This window comes from Oncorhynchus mykiss, chromosome 30 (assembly GCF_057628025.1).
Source record: "Oncorhynchus mykiss isolate SJ-2025 chromosome 30, ASM5762802v1, whole genome shotgun sequence".
NCBI lineage: Eukaryota > Metazoa > Chordata > Actinopteri > Salmoniformes > Salmonidae > Oncorhynchus > Oncorhynchus mykiss.
In genome coordinates this window covers 8,290,551-8,315,059 of record NC_143051.1, presented here as the reverse complement: position 1 = coordinate 8,315,059, position 24,509 = coordinate 8,290,551, and the positions used below count along the sequence as shown (strand labels likewise).

At 38.8% G+C, this 24,509-nt stretch overlaps 1 protein-coding gene across 12 annotated transcripts in view; it reads left to right on the top strand.

Annotated features, from left to right (window-relative positions):
* LOC110487864 (alpha-tubulin N-acetyltransferase 1) overlaps window positions 1-24,509 on the top strand; it is a 50,397-nt gene that overhangs the window by 10,151 nt on the left and 15,737 nt on the right. For 4 of the 12 annotated variants that reach the window (XM_036971675.2, XM_036971679.2, XM_036971678.2 and 1 more), the window contains exons 5-8: window positions 16,614-16,727; window positions 18,622-18,723; window positions 19,785-19,830; window positions 24,046-24,091. In XM_036971675.2, the coding sequence (XP_036827570.1) occupies window positions 16,614-16,727; window positions 18,622-18,723; window positions 19,785-19,830; window positions 24,046-24,091 (308 nt within the window). The remainder of the gene's footprint in view (window positions 1-16,613; window positions 16,728-18,621; window positions 18,724-19,784; window positions 19,831-24,045; window positions 24,092-24,509) is intronic. The other 8 variants (XM_036971680.2, XM_090227458.1, XM_036971674.2 and 5 more) reach the window with 3 other exon arrangements.

Below are 24,509 nucleotides of genomic sequence, written 5' to 3'. Positions count from 1 at the left end.
TTAAATTACAGGTTGTAATGCAACAAAATAGGAAAAACAACAAGAGGGATGAATACTTTTGCAAGGCACTGTACTGCATCTCCTCAATGAAAATGAATTACAGGAGCAGGTCTAGATGGACTGGAACCCACATGTATAAAGTGGTCTACTAATGTTATTACCTCTACTACTAATGTTATTACCTCTAGCACAGTGGTACCAGGAGCAGCGGACTCTCAAATGTTGTTTTTCCCCATCATTATAAGCCTGCCACACACACACACACACACTATACAATACATTTATTAAACATAAGAATGAGTGTGAGTTTTTGTCACAAACCGGCTTGTGGGAAGTGACAAAGAGCTCTTTTAGGACCAGGGCACAAATAATATATTATACTTATAAAACCTTATTTGTTAATCAAAAATTGTGAACAACTCACCACAGGTGAATGAGAAGGGTGTGCTTGAAAGGATGCATATAACTCTGCAATGTTGGGTTGTGTTGGAGAGAGTCTCAGTGTTAAATCATTTTCCACACACAGTCTGTGCCTGTATTTAGTTTTCATGCTAGTGAGAACTGAGAATCTACTCTCACATAGGAACGTGGTTGTAAAGGGCATCAGTGTCTTAACAGAGCGATTTGCCAAGGCAGGATACTCTGAGTGCAGCCCTATCCAGAAATATGGCAGTGGCTTCTGATTTAAATTCAATTTTCACAAAACCACTTGTTGCAATTTCGATGAGGCTCTCTTGTTCAGATATCAGTAAGTGGAGAGGAGGCAGGGCATGAAAAGGCTAACAAATCCCGTTGTTTGTGTCATCTGTTATTAGTTGTAGTTTATTAGTTGTAGTTTATTACTTGTAGCGGTAGTGTTTATTAGTTGTAGTGTTTATTAGCTGGAGTGGTAGTGTTTATTAGTTGTAGTGTTTATTAGTTGTAGTGTTTATTAGTTGTGGCGGTAGTGTTTATTAGTTCTGGCGGTAGTGTTTATTAGTTGTGGCAGTAGTGTATATTAGCTGGAGCGGTAGTGTTTATTAGTTGTGGCGGTAGTGTTTATTGGTTGTAGTGGTAGTGTTTATTAGTTGTAGTGTTTATTAGTTGTAGTGGTAGTGTTTATTAGTTGTGGCGGTAGTGTTTATTAGTTGTAGTGGTAGTGTTTATTAGTTGTAGTGTTTACTAGTTGTAGCGGTAGTGTTTATTAGTTGTAGCGGTAGTGTTTATTAGTTGTAGCGGTAGTGTTTGTTAGTGGTAGTGTTTATTAGTTGTAGTGTTTATTAGTTGTAGTGTTTATTAGTTGTAGCGGTAGTGTTTATTAGCTGTAGCGGTAGTGTTTATTAGTTGTAGTGGTAGTGTTTATTAGTTGTAGTGTTTACTAGTTATAGTGTTTATTAGTTGTAGCGGTAGTGTTTATTAGTTGTAGCGGTAGTGTTTATTAGTTGTAGTGTTTATTAGTTGTAGTGTTTATTAGTTGTAGTGTTTATTAGTTGTAGCGGTAGTGTTTATTAGTTGTAGTGTTTATTAGTTGTGGCGGTAGTGTTTATTAGTTGTAGTGTTTATTAGTTGTGGCGGTAGTGTTTATTAGTTGTAGTGTTTATTAGTTGTAGTGTTTATTAGTTGTAGTGTTTACTAGTTATAGTGTTTATTAGTTGTAGCGGTAGTGTTTATTAGTTGTAGCGGTAGTGTTTATTAGTTGTAGTGTTTATTAGTTGTAGTGTTTATTAGTTGTAGCGGTAGTGTTTATTAGTTGTAGTGTTTATTAGTTGTGGCGGTAGTGTTTATTAGTGGTAGTGTTTATTAGTTGTAGTGTTTATTAGTTGTAGTGTTTATTAGTTGTAGCGTTAGTGTTTATTAGCTGTAGCGGTAGTGTTTATTAGTTGTAGTGGTAGTGTTTATTAGTTGTAGTGTTTACTAGTTATAGTGTTTATTAGTTGTAGCGGTAGTGTTTATTAGTTGTAGCGGTAGTGTTTATTAGTTGTAGTGTTTATTAGTTGTAGTGTTTATTAGTTGTAGTGTTTATTAGTTGTAGCGGTAGTGTTTATTAGTTGTAGTGTTTATTAGTTGTGGCGGTAGTGTTTATTAGTTGTAGTGTTTATTAGTTGTGGCGGTAGTGTTTATTAGTTGTAGTGTTTATTAGTTGTAGTGTTTATTAGTTGTAGTGTTTATTAGTTGTAGTGTTTACTAGTTATAGTGTTTATTAGTTGTAGCGGTAGTGTTTATTAGTTGTAGTGTTTATTAGTTGTAGTGTTTATTAGTTGTAGTGTTTATTAGTTGTAGTGTTTATTAGTTGTAGCGGTAGTGTTTATTAGTTGTAGTGTTTATTAGTTGTGGCGGTAGTGGTTATTAGTTGTAGTGTTTATTAGTTGTAGTGTTTATTAGTTGTGGTGGTAGTGTTTATTAGTTGTAGTGTTTATTAGTTGTGGCGGTAGTGTTTATTAGTTGTAGCGGTAGTGTTTATTAGTTGTAGTGTTTATTAGTTGTAGTGTTTATTAGCTGGAGTGGTAGTGTTTATTAGTTGTAGTGTTTATTAGTTGTAGTGTTTATTAGTTGTAGCGGTAGTGTTTATTAGCTGTAGTGTTTATTAGCTGTAGTGTTTATTAGCTGTAGTGTTTATTAGTTGTAGTGTTTATTAGCTGTAGTGTTTATTAGTTGTAGTGTTTATTAGTTGTAGTTTATTAGTTGTAGCGGTAGTGTTTATTAGTTGTAGCGGTAGTGTTTATTAGTTGTAGTGTTTATTAGTTGTAGCGGTAGTTTTTATTAGTTGTAGCAGTAGTGTTTATTAGTTGTAGTGTTTATTAGTTGTGGCGGTAGTGTTTATTAGTTGTAGCGGTAGTGTTTATTAGTTGTAGTGTTTATTAGTTGTGGCGGTAGTGTTTATTAGTTGTGGCGGTAGTGTTTATTAGTTGTGGCGGTAGTGTTTACTAGTTGTGGCGGTAGTGTTTATTAGTTGTGGCGGTAGTGTTTATTAGTTGTAGTGTTTACTAGTTGTGGCGTTAGTGTTTATTAGTTGTAGTGGTAGTGTTTATTAGTTGTAGTGTTTATTAGTTGTAGCGGTAGTGTTTATTAGTTGTAGCAGTAGTGTTTATTAGTTGTAGCAGTAGTGTTTATTAGTTGTAGCAGTAGTGTTTATTAGTTGTAGTGTTTATTAGTTGTACTGGTAGTGTTTATTAGTTGTAGCAGTAGTGTTTATTAGTTGTGGCGGTAGTGTTTATTAGTTGTAGTGTTTATTAGTTGTAGCGGTAGTGTTTATTAGTTGTAGTGTTTATTAGCGTTAGTGTTTATTAGTTGGAGCGGTAGTGTTTATTAGTTGTAGCGGTAGTGTCTATTAGTTGTAGTGTTTATTAGTTGTAGCGGTAGTGTTTATTAGTTGTAGCAGTAGTGTTTATTAGTTGTAGTGTTTATTAGTTGTAGCGGTAGTGTTTATTAGTTGTAGCAGTTGTGTTTATTAGTTGTGGCGGTAGTGTTTATTAGTTGTAGTGTTTATTAGTTGTAGCGGTAGTGTTTATTAGTTGTAGTGTTTATTAGCGTTAGTGTTTATTAGTTGGAGCGGTAGTGTTTATTAGTTGTAGCGGTAGTGTCTATTAGTTGTAGTGTTTATTAGTTGTAGTGTTTATTAGTTGTAGCGGTAGTGTTTATTAGTTGTAGTGTTTATTAGTTGTGGCGGTAGTGTTTATTAGTTGTAGTGTTTATTAGTTGTAGTGTTTATTAGTTGTAGCGGTAGTGTTTATTAGCTGTAGCGGTAGTGTTTATTAGTTGTAGTGGTAGTGTTTATTAGTTGTAGTGTTTACTAGTTATAGTGTTTATTAGTTGTAGCGGTAGTGTTTATTAGTTGTAGTGTTTATTAGTTGTAGCGGTAGTGTTTATTAGTTGTAGTGTTTATTAGTTGTAGTGTTTATTAGTTGTAGCGGTAGTGTTTATTAGCTGTAGCGGTAGTGTTTATTAGTTGTAGTGGTAGTGTTTATTAGTTGTAGTGTTTACTAGTTATAGTGTTTATTAGTTGTAGCGGTAGTGTTTATTAGTTGTAGCGGTAGTGTTTATTAGTTGTAGTGTTTATTAGTTGTAGTGTTTATTAGCTGGAGTGGTAGTGTTTATTAGTTGTAGTGTTTATTAGTTGTAGTGTTTATTAGTTGTAGCGGTAGTGTTTATTAGCTGTAGTGTTTATTAGCTGTAGTGTTTATTAGCTGTAGTGTTTATTAGTTGTAGTGTTTATTAGCTGTAGTGTTTATTAGTTGTAGTGTTTATTAGTTGTAGTTTATTAGTTGTAGCGGTAGTGTTTATTAGTTGTAGCGGTAGTGTTTATTAGTTGTAGTGTTTATTAGTTGTAGCGGTAGTTTTTATTAGTTGTAGCAGTAGTGTTTATTAGTTGTAGTGTTTATTAGTTGTGGCGGTAGTGTTTATTAGTTGTAGCGGTAGTGTTTATTAGTTGTAGTGTTTATTAGTTGTGGCGGTAGTGTTTATTAGTTGTGGCGGTAGTGTTTATTATTTGTGGCGGTAGTGTTTACTAGTTGTGGCGGTAGTGTTTATTAGTTGTGGCGGTAGTGTTTATTAGTTGTAGTGTTTACTAGTTGTGGCGTTAGTGTTTATTAGTTGTAGTGGTAGTGTTTATTAGTTGTAGTGTTTATTAGTTGTAGCGGTAGTGTTTATTAGTTGTAGCAGTAGTGTTTATTAGTTGTAGCAGTAGTGTTTATTAGTTGTAGCAGTAGTGTTTATTAGTTGTAGTGTTTATTAGTTGTACTGGTAGTGTTTATTAGTTGTAGCAGTAGTGTTTATTAGTTGTGGCGGTAGTGTTTATTAGTTGTAGTGTTTATTAGTTGTAGCGGTAGTGTTTATTAGTTGTAGTGTTTATTAGCGTTAGTGTTTATTAGTTGGAGCGGTAGTGTTTATTAGTTGTAGCGGTAGTGTCTATTAGTTGTAGTGTTTATTAGTTGTAGCGGTAGTGTTTATTAGTTGTAGCAGTAGTGTTTATTAGTTGTAGTGTTTATTAGTTGTAGCGGTAGTGTTTATTAGTTGTAGCAGTTGTGTTTATTAGTTGTGGCGGTAGTGTTTATTAGTTGTAGTGTTTATTAGTTGTAGCGGTAGTGTTTATTAGTTGTAGTGTTTATTAGCGTTAGTGTTTATTAGTTGGAGCGGTAGTGTTTATTAGTTGTAGCGGTAGTGTCTATTAGTTGTAGTGTTTATTAGTTGTAGTGTTTATTAGTTGTAGCGGTAGTGTTTATTAGTTGTAGTGTTTATTAGTTGTGGCGGTAGTGTTTATTAGTTGTAGTGTTTATTAGTTGTAGTGTTTATTAGTTGTAGCGGTAGTGTTTATTAGCTGTAGCGGTAGTGTTTATTAGTTGTAGTGGTAGTGTTTATTAGTTGTAGTGTTTACTAGTTATAGTGTTTATTAGTTGTAGCGGTAGTGTTTATTAGTTGTAGTGTTTATTAGTTGTAGCGGTAGTGTTTATTAGTTGTAGTGTTTATTAGTTGTAGTGTTTATTAGTTGTAGCGGTAGTGTTTATTAGCTGTAGCGGTAGTGTTTATTAGTTGTAGTGGTAGTGTTTATTAGTTGTAGTGTTTACTAGTTATAGTGTTTATTAGTTGTAGCGGTAGTGTTTATTAGTTGTAGCGGTAGTGTTTATTAGTTGTAGTGTTTATTAGTTGTAGTGTTTATTAGTTGTAGCGGTAGTGTTTATTAGTTGTAGTGTTTATTAGTTGTGGCGGTAGTGTTTATTAGTTGTAGTGTTTATTAGTTGTGGCGGTAGTGTTTATTAGTTGTAGTGTTTATTAGTTGTAGTGTTTATTAGTTGTAGTGTTTATTAGTTGTAGTGTTTACTAGTTATAGTGTTTATTAGTTGTAGCGGTAGTGTTTATTAGTTGTAGCGGTAGTGTTTATTAGTTGTAGTGTTTATTAGTTGTAGTGTTTATTAGTTGTAGTGTTTATTAGTTGTAGTGTTTATTAGTTGTAGCGGTAGTGTTTATTAGTTGTAGTGTTTATTAGTTGTGGCGGTAGTGTTTATTAGTTGTAGTGTTTATTAGTTGTAGTGTTTATTAGTTGTGGTGGTAGTGTTTATTAGTTGTAGTGTTTATTAGTTGTGGCGGTAGTGTTTATTAGTTGTAGCGGTAGTGTTTATTAGTTGTAGTGTTTATTAGTTGTAGTGTTTATTAGCTGGAGTGGTAGTGTTTATTAGTTGTAGTGTTTATTAGTTGTAGTGTTTATTAGTTGTAGCGGTAGTGTTTATTAGCTGTAGTGTTTATTAGCTGTAGTGTTTATTAGCTGTAGTGTTTATTAGTTGTAGTGTTTATTAGCTGTAGTGTTTATTAGTTGTAGTGTTTATTAGTTGTAGTTTATTAGTTGTAGCGGTAGTGTTTATTAGTTGTAGCGGTAGTGTTTATTAGTTGTAGTGTTTATTAGTTGTAGCGGTAGTTTTTATTAGTTGTAGCAGTAGTGTTTATTAGTTGTAGTGTTTATTAGTTGTGGCGGTAGTGTTTATTAGTTGTAGCGGTAGTGTTTATTAGTTGTAGTGTTTATTAGTTGTGGCGGTAGTGTTTATTAGTTGTGGCGGTAGTGTTTATTAGTTGTGGCGGTAGTGTTTACTAGTTGTGGCGGTAGTGTTTATTAGTTGTGGCGGTAGTGTTTATTAGTTGTAGTGTTTACTAGTTGTGGCGTTAGTGTTTATTAGTTGTAGTGGTAGTGTTTATTAGTTGTAGTGTTTATTAGTTGTAGCGGTAGTGTTTATTAGTTGTAGCAGTAGTGTTTATTAGTTGTAGCAGTAGTGTTTATTAGTTGTAGCAGTAGTGTTTATTAGTTGTAGTGTTTATTAGTTGTAGCGGTAGTGTTTATTAGTTGTAGCAGTAGTGTTTATTAGTTGTGGCGGTAGTGTTTATTAGTTGTAGTGTTTATTAGTTGTAGCGGTAGTGTTTATTAGTTGTAGTGTTTATTAGCGTTAGTGTTTATTAGTTGGAGCGGTAGTGTTTATTAGTTGTAGCGGTAGTGTCTATTAGTTGTAGTGTTTATTAGTTGTAGCGGTAGTGTTTATTAGTTGTAGCAGTAGTGTTTATTAGTTGTAGTGTTTATTAGTTGTAGCGGTAGTGTTTATTAGTTGTAGCAGTTGTGTTTATTAGTTGTGGCGCTAGTGTTTATTAGTTGTAGTGTTTATTAGTTGTAGCGGTAGTGTTTATTAGTTGTAGTGTTTATTAGCGTTAGTGTTTATTAGTTGGAGCGGTAGTGTTTATTAATTGTAGCGGTTGTGTCTATTAGTTGTAGTGTTTATTAGTTGTAGCGGTAGTGTTTATTAGTTGTAGCGGTAGTGTTTATTAGTTGTGGCGGTAGAGTTTATTAGTTGTGGCGGTAGTGTTTATTAGTTGTGGCGGTAGTGTTTATTAGTTGTAGTGTTTATTAGTTGTAGCGGTAGTGTTTATTAGTTGTAGCGTTAGTGTTTATTAGTTGTAGTGGTAGTGTTTATTAGTTGTGGCGGTAGTGTTTATTAGTTGTAGTGTTTATTAGTTGTAGCGTTAGTGTTTATTAGTTGGAGCGGTAGTGTTTATTAGTTGTGGCGGTAGTGTTTATTAGTTGTAGTGTTTATTAGTTGTAGCGGTAGTGTTTATTAGTTGTAGTGTTTATTAGTTGTGGCGGTAGTGTTTATTAGTTGTGGCGGTAGTGTTTATTAGTTGTAGTGTTTATTAGTTGTAGCGGTAGTGTTTATTAGTTGTGGCGGTAGTGTTTATTAGTTGTAGCGTTTATTAGTTGGAGCGGTAGTGTTTATTAGTTGTAGTGTTTATTAGTTGTAGTTTTTATTAGTTGTGGCGGTAGTGTTTATTAGTTGGAGCGGTAGTGTTTATTAGTTGTAGCGGTAGTGTTTATTAGTTGTAGCGGTAGTGTTTATTAGCTGTGGCGGTAGTGTTTATTAGTTGTAGCGGTAGTGTTTATTAGTTGTAGTGTTTATTAGTTGTGGCGGTAGTGTTTATTAGTTGTAGTGTTTATTAGTTGTAGCGGTAGTGTTTATTAGTTGTGGCGGTAGTGTTTATTAGTTGTAGTGTTTATTAGTTGGAGCGGTAGTGTTTATTAGTTGTAGTGTTTATTAGTTGTAGTGTTTATTAGTTGTGGCGGTAGTGTTTATTAGTTGTAGTGTTTATTAGTTGGAGCGGTAGTGTTTATTAGTTGTAGCGGTAGTGTTTATTAGTTGTAGCGGTAGTGTTTATTAGTTGTGGCGGTAGTGTTTATTAGTTGTAGTGTTTATTAGTTGGATCGGTAGTGTTTATTAGTTGTAGCGGTAGTGTTTATTAGTTGTAGCGGTAGTGTTTATTAGCTGTAGTGTTTATTAGTTGGAGCGGTAGTGTTTATTAGTTGTAGCGGTAGTGTTTATTAGTTGGAGCGGTAGTGTTTATTAGCTGTGGCGGTAGTGTTTATTAGTTGGAGCGGTAGTGTTTATTAGTTGTAGCGGTAGCGTTTATTAGTTGTAGTGTTTATTAGTTGGAGCGGTAGTGTTTATTAGTTGTAGTGTTTATTAGTTGGAGCGGTAGTGTTTATTAGTTGTGGCGGTAGTGTTTATTAGTTGTAGTGTTTATTAGTTGTAGCGGTAGTGTTTATTAGTTGTAGCGGTAGTGTTTATTAGTTGTAGTGTTTATTAGTTGGAGCGGTAGTGTTTATTAGTTGTGGCGGTAGTGTTTATTAGTTGTAGTGTTTATTAGTTGGAGCGGTAGTGTTTATTAGTTGTGACGGTAGTGTTTATTAGTTGTAGCGGTAGTGTTTATTAGTTGTGGCGGTAGTGTTTATTAGTTGTGGCGGTAGTGTTTATTAGTTGGAGCGGTAGTGTTTATTAGTTGTAGCGGTAGTGTTTATTAGTTGTGGCGGTAGTGTTTATTAGTTGGAGCGGTAGTGTTTATTAGTTGGAGCGGTAGTGTTTATTAGTTGTAGCGGTAGTGTTTATTAGTTGTGGCGGTAGTGTTTATTAGTTGTAGCGGTAGTGTTTATTAGTTGTAGCGGTAGTGTTTATTAGTTGTTGTGGCGGTAGTGTTTATTAGTTGTAGTGTTTATTAGTTGTAGTGTTTATTAGTTGTAGTGTTTATTAGTTGTAGTGTTTATTAGTTGTAGTGTTTATTAGTTGTAGCGGTAGTGTTTATTAGTTGTAGTGTTTATTAGCTGTGGCTGTAGTTTATATTAGCTGTGGCTGTAGTTTATATTAGCTGTGGCTGTAGTTTATATTAGCTGTGGCTGTAGTTTATATTAGCTGTGGCTGTAGTTTATATTAGCTGTGACTGTAGTTTATATTAGCTGTGGCTGTAGTTTATATAAGCTGTGGCTGTAGTTTATATTAGCTGTGGCTGTAGTTTATATTACAATACATCAATCATTACAGACTGTTACAATACATCAATCATTACAGACTGTTACAATACATCAATCATTACAGACTGTTGTTACAATACATCAATCATTACAGACTGTTACAATACATCAATCATTAGACTGTTACAATACATCAATCATTAGACTGTTACAATACATCAATCATTACAGACTGTTACAATACATCAATCATTACAGACTGTTGTTACAATACATCAATCATTACAGACTGTTACAATACATCAATCATTACAGACTGTTACAATACATCAATCATTAGACTGTTACAATACATCAATCATTACAGACTGTTACAATACATCAATCATTAGACTGTTACAATACATCAATCATTACACACTGTTACAATACATCAATCATTAGACTGTTACAATACATCAATCATTACAGACTGTTACAATACATCAATCATTACAGACTATTCTATTCATTCTATGTACCAGTCATATTACCAGGGTTAGAGGTTCTATTCATTCTATTTACTAGTCATATTACCAGGGTTACAGGTTCTATTCATTCTATTTACCCGGGTTACAGGTTCTATTCATTCTATTTACCAGTCATATTACCAGGGTTAGAGGTTCTATTCATTCTATTTACCAGTCATATTACCAGGGTTAGAGGTTCTATTCATTCTATTTACCAGGGTTAGAGGTTCTATTCATTCTATTTACCAGGGTTAGAGGTTCTATTCATTCTATTTACCAGTCATATTACCAGGGTTAGAGGTTCTATTCATTCTATTTACCAGTCATATTACCAGGGTTAGAGGTTCTATTCATTCTATTTACCAGTCATATTACCAGGGTTACAGGTTCTATTCATTCTATTTACCCGGGTTACAGGTTCTATTCATTCTATTTACCAGTCATATTACCAGGGTTAGAGGTTCTATTCATTCTATTTACCAGTCATATTACCAGGGTTAGAGGTTCTATTCATTCTATTTACCAAGGTTAGAGGTTCTATTCATTCTATTTACCAGGGTTAGAGGTTCTATTCATTCTAAATTTTACCAGTCATATTACCAGGGTTAGAGGTTCTATTCATTCTATTTACCAGTCATATTACCAGGGTTAGAGGTTCTATTCATTCTATTTACCAGTCATATTACCAGGGTTACAGGTTCTATTCATTCTATTTACCAGGGTTAGAGGTTCTATTCATTCTATTTACCAGTCATATTACCAGGGTTACAGGTTCTATTCATTCTATTTACCAGTCATATTACCAGGGTTACAGGTTCTATTCATTCTATTTACCAGTCATATTACCAGGGTTAGAGGTTCTATTCATTCTATTTACCAGTCATATTACCAGGGTTAGAGGTTCTATTCATTCTATTTACCAGGGTTAGAGGTTCTATTCATTATATTTACCAGAGTTAGAGGTTCTATTCATTATATTTACCAGTCATATTACCAGAGTTACAGGTTCTATTCATTATATTTACCAGTCATATTACCAGGGTTAGAGGTTCTATTCATTCTATTTACCAGTCATATTACCAGGGTTAGAGGTTCTATTCATTCTATTTACCAGTCATATTACCAGGGTTAGAGGTTCTATTCATTCTATTTTCCAGTCATATTACCAGGGTTAGAGGTTCTATTCATTCTATTTACCAGGGTTAGAGGTTCTATTCATTCTATTTACCAGTCATATTACCAGGGTTAGAGGTTCTATTCATTCTATTTACCAGGGTTAGAGGTTCTAATCATTCTATTTACCAGTCATATTACCAGGGTTAGAGGTTCTATTCATTCTGTTTACCAGGGTTACAGGTTCTATTCATTCTATTTACCAGTCATATTACCAGGGTTAGAGGTTCTATTCATTCTATTTACCAGTCATATTACCAGGGTTAGAGGTTCTATTCATTCTATTTACCAGTCATATTACCAGGGTTAGAGGTTCTATTCATTCTATTTACCAGGGTTACAGGTTCTATTCATTCTATTTACCAGGGTTACAGGTTCTATTCATTCTATTTACCAGTCATATTACCAGGGTTAGAGGTTCTATTCATTCTATTTACCAGTCATATTACCAGGGTTAGAGGTTCTATTCATTCTATTTACCAGGGTTACAGGTTCTATTCATTCTATTTACCAGGGTTATAGGTTCTATTCATTCTATTTACCAGTCATATTACCAGGGTTAGAGGTTCTATTCATTCTATTTACCAGTCATATTACCAGGGTTACAGGTTCTATTCATTCTATTTACCAGGGTTACAGGTTCTATTCATTCTATTTACCAGGGTTAGAGGGTCTATTCATTCTATTTACCAGGGTTACAGGTTCTATTCATTCTATTTACCAGTCATATTACCAGGGTTAGAGGTTCTATTCATTCTATTTACCAGTCATATTACCAGGGTTAAAGGTTCTATTCATTCTATTTACCAGGGTTACAGGTTCTATTCATTCTATTTACCAGGGTTAGAGGTTCTATTCATTCTATTTACCAGTCATATTACCAGGGTTAGAGGTTCTATTCATTCTATTTACCAGTCATATTACCAGGGTTAGAGGTTCTATTCATTCTATTTACCAGGGTTAGAGGTTCCAAGACTGTTCTATTCATTCTATTTACCAGGGTTTGAGGTTCTATTCATTCTATTTACCAGTCATATTACCAGGGTTAGAGGTTCTATTCATTCTATTTACCAGTCATATTACCAAGGTTAGAGGTTCTATTCATTCTATTTACCAGGGTTTGAGGTTCTATTCATTCTATTTACCAGTCATATTACCAGGGTTAGAGGTTCTATTCATTCTATTTACCAGTCATATTACCAAGGTTAGAGGTTCTATTCATTCTATTTACCAGGGTTACAGGTTCTATTCATTCTATTTACCAGGGTTAGAGGTTCTATTCATTCTATTTACCAGTCATATTACCAGGTTTAGAGGTTCTATTCATTATATTTACCAGTCATATTACCAGGGTTAGAGGTTCTATTCATTATATTTACCAGTCATATTACCAGGGTTAGAGGTTCTATTCATTATATTTACCAGTCATATTACCAGGGTTAGAGGTTCTATTCATTCTATTCACCAGGGTTACAGGTTCTATTCATTCTATTTACCAGTCATATTACCAGGGTTAGAGGTTCTATTCATTCTATTTACCAGTCATATTACCAGGGTTAGAGGTTCTATTCATTCTATTTACCAGGGTTAGAGGTTCTATTCATTCTATTTACCAGTCATATTACCAGGGTTACAGGTTCTATTCATTCTATTTACCAGTCATATTACCAGGGTTAGAGGTTCTATTCATTCTATTTACCAGTCATATTACCAGGGTTAGAGGTTCTATTCATTCTATTTACCAGGGTTAGAGGTTCTATTCATTATATTTACCAGTCATATTACCAGGGTTAGAGGTTCTATTCATTCTATTTACCAGTCATATTACCAGGGTTAGAGGTTCTATTAATTCTATTTACCAGTCATATTACCAGGGTTACAGGTTCTATTCATTCTATTTACTAGTCATATTACCAGGGTTAGAGGTTCTATTCATTCTATTTACCAGTCATATTACCAGGGTTACAGGTTCTATTCATTCTATTTACCAGTCATATTACCAGGGTTAGAGGTTCTATTCATTCTATTTACCAGTCATATTACCAGGGTTAGAGGTTCTATTCATTCTATTTACCAGGGTTAGAGGTTCTATTCATTCTATTTACCAGTCATATTACCAGGGTTACAGGTTCTATTCATTCTATTTACCAGTCATATTACCAGGGTTAGAGGTTCTATTCATTCTATTTACCAGTCATATTACCAGGGTTAGAGGTTCTATTCATTCTATTTACCAGTCATATTACCAGGGTTACAGGTTCTATTCATTCTATTTACCAGGGTTAGAGGTTCTATTCATTCTATTTACCAGGGTTTGAGGTTCTATTCATTCTATTTACCAGTCATATTACCAGGGTTAGAGGTTCTATTCATTCTATTTGCCAGGGTTAGAGGTTCTATTAATTCTATTTACCAGGGTTACAGGTTCTATTCATTCTAAATTTTATCAGCATATCGATTGCGCAACCAGGGGTGGAAAGACCTTGGATCATTGTTACTCTAACTTCCGCGACGCATATAAGGCCCTGCCCCGCCCCCCTTTCGGAAAAGCTGACCACGACTCCATTTTGTTGATCCCTGCCTACAGACAGAAACTAAAACAAGAGGCTCCCACGCTGAGGTCTGTCCAACGCTGGTCCGACCAAGCTGACTCCACACTCCAAGACTGCTTCCACCACGTGGACTGGGACATGTTTCGTATTGCGTCAGACAACAACATTGACGAATACGCTGATTCGGTGTGTGAGTTCATTAGAACGTGCGTTGAAGATGTCGTTCCCATAGCAACGATTAAAACATTCCCTAACCAGAAACCGTGGATTGATGGCAGCATTCGCGTGAAACTGAAAGCGCGAACCACTGCTTTTAATCAGGGGAAGGTGTCTGGTAACATGACCGAATACAAACAGTGCAGCTATTCCCTCCGCAAGGCTATCAAACAAGCTAAGCGTCAGTACAGAGACAAAGTAGAATCTCAATTCAACGGCTCAGACACGAGGCATGTGGCAGGGTCTACAGTCAATCACGGACTACAGGAAGAAATCCAGCCCAGTCACGGACCAGGATGTCCTGCTCCCAGGCAGACTAAACAACTTTTTTGCCCGCTTTGAGGACAATACAGTGCCACTGACACGGCCAGCAACGAAAACATGCGGTCTCTCCTTCACTGCAGCCGAGGTGAGTAAGACATTTAAACGTGTTAACCCTCGCAAGGCTGCAGGCCCAGACGGCATCCCCAGCCGCGCCCTCAGAGCATGCGCAGACCAGCTGGCCGGTGTGTTTACGGACATATTCAATCAATCCCTATACCAGTCTGCTGTTCCCACATGCTTCAAGAGGGCCACCATTGTTCCTGTTCCCAAGAAAGCTAAGGTAACTGAGCTAAACGACTACCGCCCCGTAGCACTCACTTCCGTCATCATGAAGTGCTTTGAGAGACTAGTCAAGGACCATATCACCTCCACCCTACCTGACACCCTAGACCCACTCCAATTTGCTTACCGCCCAAATAGGTCCACAGACGATGCAATCTCAACCACACTGCACACCGCCCTAACCCATCTGGACAAGAGGAATACCTATGTGAGAATGCTGTTCATTGACTACAGCTCGGCATTCAACACCATAGTACCCTCCAAGCTCGTCATCAAGCTCGAGACCCTGGGTCTCGACCCCGCCCTGTGCAACTGGGTACTGGACTTCCTGACGGGCCGCCCCCAGGTGGTGAGGGTAGGCAACAACATCTCCTCCCCGCTGATCCTCAACACTGGGGCCCCACAAGGGTGCGTTCTGAGCCCTCTCCTGTACTCCCTGTTCACCCACGACTGCGTGGCCACGCACGCCTCCAACTCAATCATCAAGTTTGCGGACGACACAACAGTGGTAGGCTTGATTACCAACAACGACGAGACGGCCTACAGGGAGGAGGTGAGGGCCCTCGGAGTGTGGTGTCAGGAAAATAACCTCACACTCAACGTCAACAAAACTAAGGAGATGATTGTGGACTTCAGGAAACAGCAGAGGGAGGACCCCCCTATCCACATCGACGGGACAGTAGTGGAGAGGGTAGCAAGTTTTAAGTTCCTCGGCATACACATCACAGACAAACTGAATTGGTCCACTCACACAGACAGCATTGTGAAGAAGGCGCAGCAGCGCCTCTTCAACCTCAGGAGGCTGAAGAAATTTGGCTTGTCACCAAAAGCACTCACAAACTTCTACAGATGCACAATCGAGAGCATCCTGGCGGGCTGTATCACCGCCTGGTACGGCAACTGCTCCGCCCTCAACCGTAAGGCTCTCCAGAGGGTGGTGAGGTCTGCACAACGCATCACCGGGGGCAAACTACCTGCCCTCCAGGACACCTACACCACCCGATGTCACAGGAAGGCCATAAAGATCATCAAGGACATCAACCACCCGAGCCACTGCCTGTTCACCCCGCTATCATCCAGAAGGCGAGGTCAGTACAGGTGCATCAAAGCTGGGACCGAGAGACTGAAAAACAGCTTCTATCTCAAGGCCATCAGACTGTTAAACAGCCACCACTAACATTGAGTGGCTGCTGCCAACACACTGACACTGACTCAACTCCAGCCACTTTAATAATGAGAATTGATGGGAAATGATGTAAATATATCACTAGCCACTTTAAACAATGCTACCTTATATAATGTTACTTACCCTACATTATTCATCTCATATGCATACGTATATACTGTACTCTATATCATCGACTGTATCCTTATGTAATACATGTATCACTAGCCACTTTAAACTATGCCACTTTGTTTACATACTCATCTCATTTGTACATACTGTACTCGATACCATCTACTGTATCTTGCCTATGCTGCTCTGTACCATCACTCATTCATATATCCTTATGTACATATTCTTTATCCCCTTACACTGTGTACAAGACAGTAGTTTTGGAATTGTTAGTTAGATTACTTGTTGGTTATTACTGCATTGTCGGAACTAGAAGCACAAGCATTTCGCTACACTCGCATTAACATCTGCTAACCATGTGTATGTGACAAATAAAATTTGATTTGATTTGATTTCTATTTATCAGGGTTAGAGGTTCTATTCATTCTATTTACCAGGGTTAGAGGTTCTATTAATTCTATTTACCAGTCATATTACCAGGGTTAGAGGTTCTATTCATTCTATTTACCAGGGTTAGAGGTTCTATTAATTCTATTTACCAGTCATATTACCAGGGTTAGAGGTTCTATTCATTCTATTTACCAGTCATATTACCAGGGTTAGAGGTTCTATTCATTCTATTTACCAGGGTTAGAGGTTCCAAGACTGTTCTATTAATTCTATTTACCAGTCATATTACCAGGGTTAGAGGTTCTATTCATTCAATTTGTATGTGTGCTGCTGCTTTGTGGCCAAAAAACAACTAAACGTGTGTATATATATATGTATATATATATATTTTTTTTTTTTAACCTGTTATGACGGTTATTTTATTTTCATGAGTCTTCATCCAGAACCATAATTGTGACAGGCCTATTCAAATGTACTAGTTTCCCTATGTATAATGCTTTTGATTACTCCTAATTGCCCCTGAAGGGATTAGTCAAAGCTGAATTAGATTCAGTTGAGAATTGACTTGAATTATAAATTGCATGACATTGTGTTGAATCTAATTCATTGTAATGTCTCCCTAGGACCAGCAGGGGGCGCATGTCGAGACAGAGCCTCTGTGTGTCTTGGATTTCTTTGTGAAAGAGAACCTTCAGAGGCACGGCTACGGACTGGAGCTGTTTAGCTTCATGCTGCAGGTGAGACAGACACCACGCCTTTACCTGGGACAGATGCAGGGTTGGGGTTTACCTGGGACAGATGCAGGGTTGAGGTTTACCTGGGACGGAAGCAGGGTTGAGGTTTACCTGGGACAGATGCAGGGTTGAGGTTTACCTGGGACGGAAGCAGGGTTGAGGTTTACCTGGGACAGATGCAGGCTGGGTTTACCTGGGACGGAAGCAGGGTTGAGCTTTACCTGGGTACGGATGCAGGGTTGAGGTTTACCTGGGACAGATGCAGGGTTGAGGTTTACCTGGGACAGAAGCAGGGTTGAGGTTTACCTGGGACAGATGCAGGCTGGGTTTACCTGGGACGGAAGCAGGGTTGAGGTTTACCTGGGACGGATGCAGGGTTGAGGTTTACCTGGGACAGATGCAGAGTTGAGGTTTACCTGGGACGGAAGCAGGGTTGAGGTTTACCTGGGACGGAAGCAGGGGTGGGGTTTACCTGGGACGGAAGCAGGGTTGGGGTTTACCTGGGACGGAAGCAGGGTTGAGGTTTACCTGGGATGGAAGCAGGGGTGGGGTTCACCTGGGATGGAAGCAGGGGTGGGGTTCACCTGGGACGGAAGCAGGGTTGGGGTTTACCTGGGATGGAAGCAGGGTTGGGGTTTACCTGGGAAGGAAGCAGGGTTGGGGTTTACCTGGGACGGAAGCAGGGTTGGGGTTTACCTGGGACGGAAGCAGGGTTGAGGTTTACCTGGGATGGAAGCAGGGGTGGGGTTTCCCTGGGACGGAAGCAGGGTTGAGGTTTACCTGGGATGGAAGCAGGGGTGGGGTTCACCTGGGATGGAAGCAGGGGTGGGGTTCACCTGGGATGGAAGCAGGGGTGGGGTTCACCTGGGATGGAAGCAGGGGTGGGGTTCACCTGGGACGGGGTCAATTCGAATTGGAGTAAACTGAAATCCAATTCAATAATTGAAAAATTGCATTTGTCAGTAATGATTTCTCAATAAACTGTGAAGGAGATATTTATTTTTAAATGTTTTAAATTTGTCCATTGTAAATTCAAATCACTTCCTGAATTGAGATGTTTCAATTCAAATTGACTCCAACCCTGGACAGAAGAGATGAATACTGAATGGTTACGCCTGACTGAATGCTGGGGTATATTCACTAGGAAGCAAACGGCAAGGGACCTACCTGAATTTGTCCGATAAGAAACTTGTTTTCATTAGAAGTTTTTTGTTACAAAGCTTTTTCCTACAGTTTGCACTAATGAATACACCCCTGCTCTCATGTATGTTGAGTGGAGCACTCAGTCTGGTTTGACTCGGGGTGTATTGATTACGCCGATTCTTTTACAAAACATTTTGCAACAGAAACCTTTTAATGTAAACGCTGAGTTCCGTTTTGTTCTTAAAGGGAAGTTGTAGTTCAGTCGTGTCTCTCTTAAAAAAAAAAAAAAATAAGGGTCTGGAAGAAGTTCGGAAGGAACCCCGTGGAAGAATCTATCATTTATAGATGTGCAACTTGTGCCAAGTACTTTGTAGACTATTCAGATTGGAATGGCAGCTTGTGGAAACCATACAATTAAAATTAAACTACCACTTCCACTTTAAGAACACAGCAGCTTTTATGTCGTGTTGAAGAGCGTTTGGGAGTAAACGGTCTCTGTTGCAAAACGTTTTAGTTTTTTTTGCAACAGATGACATTTTTTTTTGCAACAGAATCAGTGTAATGAACACACCCCAGGCTATGAAAACTAGAGCACACAGACTGGAATGTGTTGGAGGCAGAGTCGCTACACTAGAAGTGATATTGCTAGAGATTACAGAGGGTTGTCAAGAGGGTGTTTTCCCAAATGTCTGTTTGCTCGTTGAGACGTGTGGTAATTGCTCCGTTTGTTTTCTCCCCCCCCCTCCATGTTCAGCACAAAAAGGTAGAGCCAGTGATGATGGCTTACGACAGGCCCTCCCCTAAGTTCCTCTCTTTCCTGGAGAAGCATTACTGTCTGAAAAACAGTGTACCTCAGGTATGATTTCGGGGCGGTCTCTCCGACCCCAACACCTTATCGTCACTCTGGTAAATGATTATACAGGCCTGACACCAACAGCCTAATATAATGAAAATAGCTATGAAAATATCATAAACGAACGGTTTCAGACTGAGATAAGACAGGAGGTGAAGGGGGTATGGGCTAAATATAGAAAGCATGACTGGTGCAATTAAGATATGATTTGATATGGATATGACGCAGGCAGGATGGTACTATTAGATAAAAGTACATGTAGATTTCCATTAGTCCCCTGGGCATATCAAACTGGGATACAGTCAGCCGTCAAACTGGGATACAGTCAGCCGCCAAGCTGAGATACAGTCAGCCATCAAACTGGGATACAGTCAGCCATCAAACTGGGATACAGTCAGCCATCAAGCTGAGATACAGTCAGCCATCAAACTGGGATACAGTCAGCCATCAAACTGGGATACAGTCAGCCATCAAACTGGGATACAGTCAGCCATCAAACTGGGATACAGTCAGCCATCAAACTGGGATACAGTCAGCCATCAAACTGGGATACAGTCAGCCATCAAACTGGGATACAGTCATTATGCTGGCCCTATGGTTAATGATTCTGTTAATAACCTCCAAAGCCTTACTCATCATGCTGGCCCTATGGTTAACGATTCTGTTAATAACCTCCAAAGCCTTACTCATCATGCTGGCCCTATGGTTAACGATTCTGTTAATAACCTCCAAAGCCTTACTCATCATGCTGGCCCTATGGTTAATGATTATGTTAAACAGACTAAATACATTACCAGGATGTCATGTATCTATCATCTACCTGGTGATTTATTGATCTTCCTTCATGTCATCAGTCTCTCTCATCTCTCTCATCTCACATCTCTCTCTCTCTCTCTCTCTCTCTCTCTCTCTCTCTCTCTCTTTTCTCTCTCTCTTTTCTCTCTCTCTTTTCTCTCTCTCTCTCTCTTTTCTCTCTCTCTCTCTTCCTGACCCTGTCCCCTTTTCTCTCTCTCTCTCTCTTTCTCTCTCTCTCTCTTCTGACCCCCCTCCCTCTCTCTTTCTAGGTCAATAACTTTGTGGTGTTTGACGGTTTCTTCGCCAAAAAATCAGGTAATATTCTGCCTATATATCTCAATTCTATCTGTGTTGTTTTGGATGAATAGTGTTGTGTAACTGTCTGTGTACCAAATGGTTCTCATTTCCCTATACAGTGCACTACTTTATACTAGAGCCCTGTGCACTAAATAGGAAATAGAGTGCCATTTGGCCGCACAAACAGTTGTCTCTTCATGCCTGTGGTGGTGTGGTAATAGGAGTATGGTTTGGACTAGCGTCGGCATCCACACCCTCACAGGTGCCTTCTAGTGGCACGTCTAATGTGTAGTAGGCTGCCTCTCTCTGTTCCCATTAAAACAGACACCCGAGTGTTTTCAGCTGACTTATGGCTTCCGGATTCTTCCAAAACAGTTCAGAAGAGTTTGCATGTATTATGATGCCATTTTATGACGATTTTTGAACTTTTTTTTTCGGGTGTTCGCGCACGCAAAACATTTTCTGGAGGCAAGCCGAAGTCTACGCCCCTTCGTTGGTGATTGGTCAACAGTAGGGATTCTTCAATAAAGTCTTTGTTGTCATTCAACGAGAGACGACTCGTTTTCATGCACATTGTTTCATTGAGAAACACTGCACCAAACATCTTAGTTAATGTAAAATTACACACCTAATATCTCCTCTGCAAAAACAGATTTCTGACTTTTTTGAGGAAGTGACGTCTAGCTATGTAGTCTCAAAATGGACAAACAGTATATTACTGTTTTTTTTCCTTGTTTTTCAAGCGAAGGTCTTTTAATGGAGAATGCGAGCACACTCGTTCGGTTCATCAAGCCGAGTTTCGATAGGGGCCAGCCGAACTGAAGCTTGCAGAGGCCTTTATACCCCCTTGACTTTTTACAGCCTGAATTCAAAATGTATTAAATATTTTTTGTTCTTCTCCCATCTACATAACTACCCCATAATGACAGGTGAAACAGGTTTTTAGAAATGTTTGCAAATGTATTGAAAATTAAATATCTAATTTACATAAGTGTTCATACCCCTGAGTCAATACTTTGTAGAAGCACATTTGGCAGCGATTTCAGCTTTGCGTCGTCTTGGGTATGTCTGTAACCACTTTGGACATCTGGATTTGAGGATTTTCTGCCATTCTTCCTTGCATATTTTCTCAAGCTCTGTTAAAATTAGATGGGGAGTGGTGGTGAACAGCAATCTTCAAGTCTTTCCATATATTTTCAATGGTATTCAAGTCTGGGTTTTGGCTGTTCTGAAGCCATTCCAGCATTGCTTTGACCCAATTTAAGGTTGTTTGAACTCTGAAGCAGGTTCTCGTGAAGGATTTGCCTGTATTAGGCTCCATTCATTGTTCCCTCTATCCTTACCAGTCTCCCAGTCCCTGGCACTGAAAAGCTTCCCCATAGCATGATGCTGCCACCACCACCATGCTTCACGGTAGGGATGGTGTTAGACAGGTGATGAGCTGTGCCCGGTTTTCTCCAGACATAGCACTTTGCAATCAGGCCAAAGAGTTAAATGTTTGTCTCATCAGGCCACAGAATATTTTCAAATTACTTTTTGCAAACTGCAGGTGTGCTGTCGTGTCTTTTTCTCAGGAGTGCCTTCAGTCTGGCCACTCGCCCATAAAGTCCTTATTGGTGAAGTGCTGTAGAGACTGTGTCCTTCAAGGCAGGTTCTACCATCTCAGCCAAGGAACTCTGTAGTTCTGTCAGAGTGGTCAAATGGTTATTGGTCACCTCCCTGACCAAGGTCCTTCTTGCTCAGTTGCTCAGTTTGGTCGCACGGCCAGCTCTCCCAATAATGGAGACCACTGTGATCTTGGAAACATACACAGAATTGTTTTATACCCTTCCCCAGATATATGCCTCATCACAATTCTATATCTGAGATCTTATGGTATAGTTTCTGCTCTAACATGCACTGTCAACTGTGGGACCTTATATAGACAGGTGTGTTTCTTTCTAAATCATGCCCAAGCAATGGAATTTGCCACAGGTGGACCCCAATCAAGATGTAATGACATCTCAAGGATGGCGAAAGGAAATTGGATGCACCTGAGCTCAATTTGGAGTGTCATAGCAAAGAGGTGTGAATACTCACAGTACCAGTCAAAAGTTTGGAAACCTACAATGTTTTCACTTTTTCATTATGGGGTATTCTGTGTAGATGGGTGTGAAAAAATAATAATATTGAATCCATTTTTAAATTCAGGCTGTAACACAACAAAATGTGGAACAAGTCAAGGGGTGTGAATACTTTCTGTAGATAGAAAGATGGGTAGATACAGGGCCTCCGCAAAGTATTCAGACCCATTGACTTATTCCACATTTTGTTACATTACCGCCTTATTCTAAAATTGATTAAATGTTTTTTTAATTTTTTTTATCCTCAATACCCCATAATAACAAAGCAAAAACTGTTTTGGGGATTTTTTTTGTGCAAATGTATCAAAATATAAAAAACAGACATATCTTATTTACGTAAGTGTTCAGACCCTTTGATATGAGACTCGAAATTGAGCTCAGGTGCATCCTGTTTTCCATTGATCATCCTTGAGATGTTTCTACAACTTGATTGGACATGATTTGGAAAGGCACACACCTGTCTATATAAAGGTCCCATAGTTGACAGTGCATGTCAGAGCAAAAACCATACCACGAGGTTGAAGGAATTGTCCGTAGAGCTATGAGACAGGATTTTGTCAAGGCACATATCTGGGGAAGGGTACCAAAATATTTCAACAGCATTGAAGGTCCTCAAGAACACAGTGGACTCCATCGTTCTTAAATGGAAGCCACCAATACTCTTCCTAGAGCTGGCCGCCCAGCCAAACTGAACAATCAGGGTAGAAGGGCCTTGGTCAGGAAGGTGACCAAGAACCCGATGGTCACTCTGACAAAGCTCCAGAGTTCCTCTGTGGAGGTGGGATAACCTTCCAGAAGGACAACCATCTCTGCAGCACTCCACCAATCAGGCCTTTATGGTAAAGTGGCCAGACAGAAGCCACACATGACAGCCCACTTGGAGTTTGCCAAATGGCACCTAAAGACTCTCAGAGCATGAGAAACAAGATTCTCTGGTCTGATGAAACCAAGATTGAAAACATTGGCCTGAGTGCCAAGTTTCACATCTGGAGGAAACCTGGCACCATCCCTACAGTGAAGCATGGTGGTGGTGTCAGCATCATGCTGTGGGGATATTTTTCAGTGGCAGGGGATAGAAGACTAGTCAGGATCGAGGGAAAGATGAACGGAGCAAAGTACAGAGATCCTTGATGAAAACCTGCTCCAGAGCTCTCAGGACCTCAGACTGGGGTGACGGTTCACCTTCCAACAGGACAACAACCCTAAGCACACAGCCAAGACAATGCAGGAGTGGCTTCGGGAGAAGTCTTTGAACGTCCTTGAATGGCCCAGCCAGAGTCCAGATTGAACCCGACCGAACATCTCTGGAGAGACCTGATAATAGCTGTGCAGCAACGCTCCCCATCCAACCTGACAGAACTTGTGAGGATCTACAGAGAAGAAACTCCTCCAAATACAGGTGTGCCAAACTTGTAGCGTCATACCCAAGAAGACTCGACGCTGTACTCGCTGCCAAAGGTGCTTCAACAAAGTACTGAGTAAAGGGGTCTGAATACTTATGTAAATGTGATATCATTTTTATTTGTATAAATTTGCAAACATTTCTTAACTTGTTTTTGCTTTGTCATTATAGGATTTTGTGTGTAGATTAAGGATTGTATTATTTAAAAAACAAATCAATTTTAAGTCCATGGGTCTGAATACTTTCCGAAGGCATCGCAGATAGAGAGATTTGACATAATCCTGTCAATGTATGTATTTGGTCTTAAACCACTCAAAGGTTTCATACCAGACCCAAACCTGTAGCAGCGTGTTTATGATTTGATAATACTGTCTTTATGTACATTGCCAATACAAGCATGTAGCAGACATTTCGTATTTCAGTCCCCAGAAGCATGTCGATCTGAACTCCATAGTATGAGGAGCTGGAAAAACACTTTTTTCTGGGATATTGTTATACTATATTGTAATATTTTCATTAAATGAACACGAGTAGGCTACAACAACAAAAACGTCCCAATTCCCCATTTGCACCCTCCTCCAGGACAATGTACATTTTTTTGGAGAGTCACTATCCCTGGAAAGGGCTGTTCTGTGACACTATTTCCCAATTAAATTTTCTGTTATTCCGGTTTCCAAACGCGGCTTTTGTTTCACCAAACTTTCACAGGCTCGACTCCCTCTCCTCCGACGGATCAGGGAATGTATGGCTTTTTGTAAGGAACTCTCAATCTCTTTCTTTTCTTCTTCTCCTCCTTTCTCGCATCCACTTCCTCTTTATGTTCTCCTTTAGCTGCTCTGTCCCTTTGTTGATCTCAGGGCCCCTGTTCCTCCTGTCTCTCTCTTGTCCTCTCTCTCTTTCTACCTCTCTTTCCCCTCTCTCTCTCTTTCTACCTCTCTCTCTCTCTTTCTACCTCTCTTTCTCTCTCTTTTGCTCTTTCTCTCTCTCTCTCTCTCTCTCTCTTTCTACCTCTCTCTCTCTCTCTTTCTACCTCTCTCTCTCTCTTTCTACCTCTCTCTCTCTTTCTACCTCTCTCTCTCTTTCTACCTCTCTCTCTCTCTCTTTCTACCTCTCTCTCTCTTTCTACCTCTCTCTCTCTTTCTACCTCTCTCTCTCTCTCTTTCTACCTCTTT